Source organism: Kryptolebias marmoratus, linkage group LG16, assembly GCF_001649575.2.
Source record: "Kryptolebias marmoratus isolate JLee-2015 linkage group LG16, ASM164957v2, whole genome shotgun sequence".
Taxonomy (NCBI): domain Eukaryota; kingdom Metazoa; phylum Chordata; class Actinopteri; order Cyprinodontiformes; family Rivulidae; genus Kryptolebias; species Kryptolebias marmoratus.
In genome coordinates, this window is record NC_051445.1 from 4,378,145 (window position 1) to 4,386,627 (window position 8,483).

Below are 8,483 nucleotides of genomic sequence, written 5' to 3' on the forward strand. Positions count from 1 at the left end.
CCCCCCCCCCCCCCCCCCATACACAAAGGCATCTGCATTTGGAAAATCTTCACATTGAATACCTAAAACAGTGCATGTAATTAGCATCAGCTTTGCATTTGATGCTCAAATTTCCTAATTACTTCCCTGGATGCTCTGGGTTTAGATGATTAAGTAAACTAACTGTAAATAATTCGGAGAATGCAGCAGAAGTAAGTGAAGTGAAGTTGTGTTTGTGCTCTCAAACATAAGGCATTTTTTTTATTTTCTGTCTCCTGAATACAAACAGATTATTACACTCTTTGCCCTTCAGTGATGCTGCAAATTGGTGTTCTTCACCAGTTTTCATTTTCCTGACACAAGATTATGTAAATTTGTGACAACAGATGCTGGTCTGTTCCCAAACAGCATTTCTTTAAACACAGCCTACAAAAAAGGGAAATGGGGTAAAGTTTCATACATGCAAAGTATACATGTGAATAATGATGGCAGTGGTGTGTGTGTGTGTGTGTGTGTGTGTGTGTGTGTTTTAGGGGTTGGTTGGGTAGGGCTTTATCTTTCTTCCTCCTCTTCAGTTTTTGAAGAATGGGCAAGCCTGCCAGTTCTGCAGTATTTACAAAATTCAGTGAGCCCCTTTTTTTACCTCCCTAGCAAAGAGGTTTGTTTTTACTTAGTAACTGAAGTAACTCAGTAACACACGCTTGCTGCTTATTTTTTTAAAGATCCCCCCCCCCCATGAAAATCCTTCAAACAGTAAAAATGCAGTTTAAATTTCATAATTTAGTAGCAGCAATGATAATGTCCTTCTGCTTTTTCCATCACAAGACTGCAAGATGTGCTCTCCTCTACAAAGGGCTGTAGACGACCTGATCAAGATTTTCTACAGCTATTCAGGAAAAGAAGGCGACAAGTATAAACTGAACAAGAAGGAGCTGAAGAATATGTTGCAGAAGGAACTTCCTGATTTCGTGAATGTAAGAAAGTCTTTTCCTCAAATGGATGTGTATTGGTTTTATTATGTTTTTAAAAATGTCCATTATTGTTGGATGCATGTTTCCAAGTTCACTGAATTAGACTTTATTCATTGATCTGTTCTCGTATCGTTGTAGCTCAATTGATAGATTTTCCATTACACCCATGCCAGCTTCAGAGTGAAAACATTCAGTGTTGAACTTATTCTGATGAGCTGCTCTAGTGATGAAAACCTTTCTTTTGTGGAGTTCATAAACTGATTTCAAGTGAAGTTTATTTGTATAGCACATTTCAGCAGCAAGGCTGTTCAAAGTGCTTTACATCATAAAAACACGCAAATAAAAAGTCATAAACACTGCCATTTCAGTGTTGGTTAAACTGTGTGGTTATGTTAAGCTACAGAACAATTTGATTAACTTGTGTCATTTTAGACCAACTACTTGTGTAGTTGTGTTTACCTATTTTATTATTCTGTGGAAATGATACAATGCTGTACATCATGCTCTCTTTCAGGGCACCAATGATTCGTTTCTGGTGGAGAAGATCTTGTATGACCTGGATGACAACAAAGATAATGAAGTGGACTTCCAGGAGTTTGTCACTCTGGTCACTGCTCTGGCTGTGGCCTCCAATGAATTTTTTGTAGACTACAATAAAGAGGATCACAAAGAAAATGAGGTTCATAAGTAATATAGCCACAAAAGGGACTAAAATAAAACTCTGCAAAATTTACATCAAAACTGCAATAAAAGAGATGCAGTCTATTATATTGTAACTATGCACTTTGTAACATTTCAAAATAAAATACTGCATCTAAAGTTGCTTTCTCTTCAAGACTACATGATTAAAAATAATTGGCTTTGTGGTTTATATCTTGCACATATCTGTCAGCTTTCAGTTTAGTTGTAGCTGTGAGCACCATCTAGTGGTCGAGTGATGAATAACATGCTGCATTCTTTTCTCCTGATTGTGTTTTGTTTTCTTTATTTCCTTCATCCTTAAATTTAAGTTGCACTTATTTATACTGTATATTACATGATTAGGTTGAGTCAGATGATGGTGAATGTCTCGGGTAAGTCTTTAACAATAAAATACTTTGGAATCTATCAGGAAAAAGATGTAATCTGACCCAATCCTCCAGTGAGATGCCAACAAAACTTCAAATGAACCCCTGGCTTCAGTGCATAAACAGCCTTGAGCGTAGTCTACAGCTATTTTCTTATATATATTGCCTATTTTAGATTTGATAAAATGCAAAGAATAAAATTGACAAACTGCTTTTATTTAAGTTTCAATAACTATGCATGTAGTTTATTATAAACCTGATCACGCTCTGCAGGTCTAAAGGATGTTTTACCCTGACTGAACAGCAGATGAAGACAAAGACTTCCTGGTGACTTCCTGAACAAGAGACATTTATTCTGCAAAAATTAGTTATGTGTCTGACCAAAACAAACAGAAGTAACATTAAAGCTGCTGCTGCTGTTTTAACTTTTCTTTTCTCTTTTACATAGTTAGAAATGTACCAATATTTAGAAATTATAACACACACTGTATTCACTAATGACTGGAAACTGCTAGTGAACTTTTATTTAACATGTTTTTCAGTTTTTCTGTGATCTGTTCGAATGGTATTTAATTAATAATTTTAATAATAATAATTAAATTTGATAATTTGTATAATTTAATCCTGATCAACAATTACTTTGTTTTTGTGAAAATTTAGTTTATTTAGATGTCAAGGAAACTTTTCATGCTTGTTTATCTAAATTTCTGAAACCTGTTATTTTTATTTGATATCTGTTGTTCAGCATAGACACCAATAATGTAAACCTGTTAACTTTTAGTTTGTTATGAAATTTATTTTTGTGCGAGCTGCTGTCTCCTCATACTTTTTTGAAATATGTTCTAAAGTTCACTTCCTGTTTGTTTCACGTATCACTTTACTGTATGGGAAACGTGCAGTTAGTTCAACATGATTGCTAACAGTTCAATGATGTGTTTTCAACGTGGGTTGGTCAGGATAAGCACTATTTTGTTAGTAATGATCGTCAATAAGAAATTCGATATCCTGAGGTCCTGTTTGGAGATACAGTCAAGGGAAAGTGCACATGTGTAAATGTGTTTACTGAGCCATTATAGAGTCATAAAGTCATATTTAAGAAACTGTATAACCAGACAAGGGGCTTGAACTGATGTCATAAATGTGAAGCACACACATAAACACGAAGTTGTGTGGTATGCAGGTTTAGTTTTGCTCCAAGTGCATGCTATCAGATGCATCAGGACTAACTAACAAAATGTTTTTTTCTGTTAGATCTTCCAAATAGACTTGTGCATTATAGTTTAGATGTTTTATCCTGCAATACATCCTGGCACAATTCATGTGGAAAAGAAAAGTCTAGCTTTTGTTGAAGGAATGCATATCACTCCCCACCTTTCATGCCAGAGGTTTGAACTCAACCCAGTTATGGCTGTTTTGATCAAACCTTGAAAATAATATTTTCAATCTATGACGATGTTGCGACGTCTTACATGATCTATTGTTCTTCTGTGAATGACTGACACCCACTACCACACTAAAATTTAGCTTCATGTCTGTAAAAGTCATTTTGAATTGGGACTCCAAAGATTAATCAGTTGTAAATGTTAACCCAGTGATTAATTTCTGAAACTTTTATTAAAATCCAGACATTTTGCAAATGCTACAAACAAAGACACACACAGTTCTGATCCTATAATATATATAAAACTGTCCTTTAGATGTTTTAAAAATATAAGTTAAAATTCCTGTGCAAAACAATTCTTCACAAAAACAAATATTTATCTAGAAATCAACCTCGGAGGTAAGTTAAGTACATAAAATAATTGATTTATTTTCTGTTTTTGTTTACTAGAGCCCTGTCAACAGGAGCAAACCCATGAGTGTGTCTTTGGGTTACACACTCATGTCTTTATATGAACTGTAGTTGTTATTATAAAATCAATGATTAGCCACAGAGAATATAGTTGGAAAAAAAGATTTTGTTTATGTTTTTGTTGAAAACAGACTGGGATGATCTATAAGGGCAATAAACCTTTTTAATTGGAAAATGTCATTTTGTAGCAGCCATTCAGCATTTGTGTACAAATGCACTTTATTGTACAAACTCATCTGTTTGCGTACAAGTTTGCATTAAAGTCATGTAGAGGAGCAGCGCTGATCCTGTTACCCATTAACAGACAGATTGGGTCATCTTGTCTTACCTTGCTGCTTTTGTTTAAAGTTAATCCTTCTTCGGTGTTTTTTATGGCTTCAGACTCTCTTCTGTGATAAAATAGTCTCTAACTAAAAGCAGGTTTTTGAGCTTTAGAAAATAAACAAATACTTTTACTATTCAAAAGAAGTGGTGTTATTTGCTTTTTCACAATGTTTCTCTGCCTGAGAGAAACTTTAAAAAACCTGGCTGATTAAATATTGGACCTGATAAGGAGAGCGGTCCCTCATCATCTGATCTATAAAACGTCATTCCTAAGAATTAAGGGCAAAATATAAACCTGAACCTTTTCCACACAAACTGTGATTAAGAAGAAAAATGGCTAACATGAATCATTTTTCATTAAACAAAGGTCGAAACTGTGACGCCCAGGCTCTGCTCCTTGTTATCAGACCATACTTAAACTTTAGTGCTGGACGTGAAAGAGAGTTATCAGAGCATCCCTGCTGTTTGCATAGTTTCTCCAGGAAAGATGGACTTGAACAAGCAGCGATAGGGCTCAGGTCAATGTTTACCTCTCACCTTTTCTTATCGAGGTGGAAGTTTGCCCTCCACCCAGATAGAAAGCCCCTCTTTAGTCTTCCCCCCTTCTTCACTGCATGTTTAGCTGTTGAGCAACAGGCTGATTACGACACAGAGCGAGAATTAAGAGCATGAAAAACACAAAATGCAGAGCATATTACATTTAGTTTAGCAGGCGGAGGACAAACTAAACGTGCAAACAAGCCTGAAATACAGAGCATTGTGTTTAAGCTTTTGTGTTTATGTTAATCCTGAATGTAACTGATAATAACAATATGCTTCTTATCTTTCTTATAGACTCCATCTGGGACTCCATCTCCTCCCTTATTTGTTTCCTAATCTAAAGAATCCACCTTCAAATGCTGCAGACGTCATATTTAGTTTATATCGGTTTAATAATTAGGAAGTTATTCTGTATATGTTGAAAATTGATTATTTTGGGAACACAAACATGTTTAGGAAGCTGTGTGATGTCAAAGAATCAAATAAAATGTTGCAAAGAAATGATTTATAGCAACAGTTGCTCAAATGTGTACTTTTGCACATGACACATACGTTTGAAGTTTCTAGAGATTGACAATAATTTAATTTTGAAAAAGTGTATACCTACACAATATTACATTAGTTTGATTTGTTTTTTATATTAAAGTTAATTCAGAGAACTTCACATATATATAAAATCATATTTCTTCTTCTGTAAGGCTTTTGTAAATGTGTTTTTAAGAATAAATAAACAATAATTAACACTTTGTTTTAAACTCAGATGTTAGTATTCACTGGTTGTACAGCTTCCAACTAGCAAAAATCTGCCTGTTTTTGTTTTTTTTTTTCTACGTTTGCGTAATGAGTTGTTGTTTGTATTCGATTTTATTCAACAAATGCTTCAGTTCAAGAATCCTGGCAGCATAGACCAAATAAGGTGATTAATTGATGTTAAAATGTGAGCAAAACATCCAGTTTTAATGACGGTGTGAGGATTTCTGACCTGACCACTCATCACTTTGTGTAAATTTAAAACTTTCAGTATTTGGTAACACTTCCATTTGTGATGTTATGCCATTTTTCCCAACTCAGTAACATACCTTTCTATGTCAGCAGAGTATGACTCTAAGTGTATATATGCATGCATGCATGCGTAAGTGTGTGCGTGTGTGGGACAAACCAGTCTGGACAAAAGCTCGCTGTCCCAGAGCAGACAGAGAGTCTGCAGGCAGAGCGAACACACAGATAAATTATACCGACTAATGGCTCATCAAACTGTCAGAGACAATGCACGTAGCACTGTCCAACCACAGAATGTTAATAATAAGATGAAGACGGAGAGGTAAAAGGGAAGGTTATACTTAAAGTGTCGGATGTGTGTCACTCAGCTTTCTGCAGAGAGGCGCCACTTCTTCATCATGTTCTGACGAAGTGATAAATGTCTGCAAGTGTGAGTGAATGAGAGTACAACCTGATAAAAAGGTAATAACAGACTGGGGCAAGTAATTTAGAGGAAATGGCTTTGTTTAGACCATCAGAAGTTGTACTATTAGGGCAGAGGAGTACAGCTGATGTATAAAAGCATCAAATGATTAAAGACCAAGCATTCCTTAGAGGACTGCATATCGCCCGCTGCCTTTCATACCAGAATTTTCAATTAACACTGTCTTATACTGGGAAGGGACAGAGTAATATTTATTTTAGTTTAACCCACTATGTTTTTATGTGTGATCTCATGCAATATTGTGAGATCTCATGAGATGTAATAAAAATCAGAGAATATGACTCTCAACTACTACCACAACAAAATTAGCTCAATATCTGTAAAACTGAGTTAAAGCCTTTTTTCTTTTTGGTCTTAAGGTCAATGGGCTGTCAGCCATGTTTATCTGGATAGATTCCAAGAGATATATCAGTTGTAGATGTGAATCCAATAATAATGACTTTCTGGAGGTTTCATTGAAATCTGTTCAGTATTTCATTAGATATTTTGTTAACAGACTCAGTTGATTCTAATAGTTAATGACAAAAGTTTAAAAACAGATCTCACACGATGAGTTACTGCTCAGAGTATGTGTAGTAATTAACTGTCACCTATTAACACACCAGATTTTACCTCAGTATCTGTAAAATAGGCTAAGTTGTAGACATTTTTGTGTTTGTGAAAGCTGATTACCTTTGGTGGCCATCTTAATTTAGGTTGAGTCCAAAGGTTAATCAGTTGTAGTTGAAATATTAATCAGTGATTACCTTTTGGGAGTTTTCATTTAAAAACCATTAAATGCTTAATGAGATGTTTTGCTAAGGCAGACAAACAAACACACACACACTCACACCCCAAAACACACACACACACACGCACACACACACACACACACACAAAGAATAAAAACACTATCGCTCTGACTTTGCCTCATACAGCAGGTGATAAATATAAATGCAATTCATAATTACAGCAAACAAAGCAAAAAATAAAAAAATTAATTCTACAATAGGCACTCACACCTTGTAATACTACTACTATTACAACTACTACTACTATTAATAATAATAATCAGTGATTATTTGTTATTATATATATATCTTTTAATATTTATAGGACTTGTAACTTTATGGGATTTAGGCTTCGTTTCGTGACATGACTTTTTTTTTGTTTGCTTGTCTTCCATTCAAAAATATTTGTGGAGGGATTTTCTTTAAAATGTAAATCTTAACTTGTCACTGGGAATTTCCACAGTGCAAATACATGTTTATAAAAAAGAATCATGGGTGTTTTGAATTAGGGTAAATGTATAATGTCAGTCAACACCAACTGTGTTGATATACTGTTAACTTTGTATGTAAGACCAATATGAGCAATTTAAAAACTCTTGATTAAGCAACAAACTGATCATCTGAACCCACATCACAAAACTTTGACATTATTCATTATAACCACAGACATTTCCAGGAAACAGGTCTAGATTAATCAGAGTGAAATGAATTGGGTCTTTCCAAATATGGTTGCTCTGCTTTTAATTAAGTAAGTATTTTTAGAAATATGAGAAACCATCTTTGTTCAAGTCTGAATGTGAAACTGTAAAGATGTCACAGCTGCTAAGACCTAAATGAAGTCCAAATGATCAATAAACTGATCCTTAATACTCTGAGAGTCACCAGGCTTGTTTAACTCAGAAAGTGTGAGCTTGAAATGCAAACTACGGCTTAAATTTAAGGTTGATGCAACAAGGAAGACATGGTAGCCATTTTACATGTTTGGAAAATGCAATGACATGCCACAAATAATTTCCTACAAGTTTGTCAATTACTTTACTACTACTACTAATTACTTTACAGTTACTGATAAACATTGACGGAAGAACTGTGTGCAGAGATTACTCTTGTTCAGGGATGACACACACACAAAAGAAAAAATAATAAAGTTGCATTTAATTGAAACATAATCTGATCTGATTTTTCAAACAGGTCTCCATTTCCTACTACTCTTCTGACTATGTGATGAATGTAAGTACTCACAAAATTAGGTTTTACTTCCTGCTTGTTCAGTTTTGAGAAAACTCAATGATGTCATCAGTGGGTGTATCACCAGCTGCATAGCAGCAAGTGCAAACATACCAAGACCATTTTCCCTTGACAAGGAAAGAAAATCCAGTTTGACTTTTTACATGGACAATATCTCACGTTACCACCCTGATTTACAACAAAAACACCAACCAGTTGGTTGGTTACAGTCCTTAACAGTGATATGTTAGAATATGATAGGAGTGTGAT

At 34.8% G+C, this 8,483-nt stretch overlaps 1 protein-coding gene across 1 annotated transcript; it reads left to right on the top strand.

Annotated features, from left to right (window-relative positions):
- The first annotated feature begins 804 nt into the window (after window positions 1–804).
- Window positions 805–1,821, top strand: LOC108243186 (protein S100-A1). Its single transcript, XM_017428467.2, has 2 exons — window positions 805–953; window positions 1,465–1,821. The coding sequence occupies exons 1-2, from the start codon at window positions 813–815 to the stop codon at window positions 1,639–1,641; spliced, it is 318 nt and encodes a 105-aa protein (XP_017283956.1). The 5' UTR covers window positions 805–812; the 3' UTR covers window positions 1,642–1,821.
- The last annotated feature ends 6,662 nt before the right edge of the window (window positions 1,822–8,483 follow it).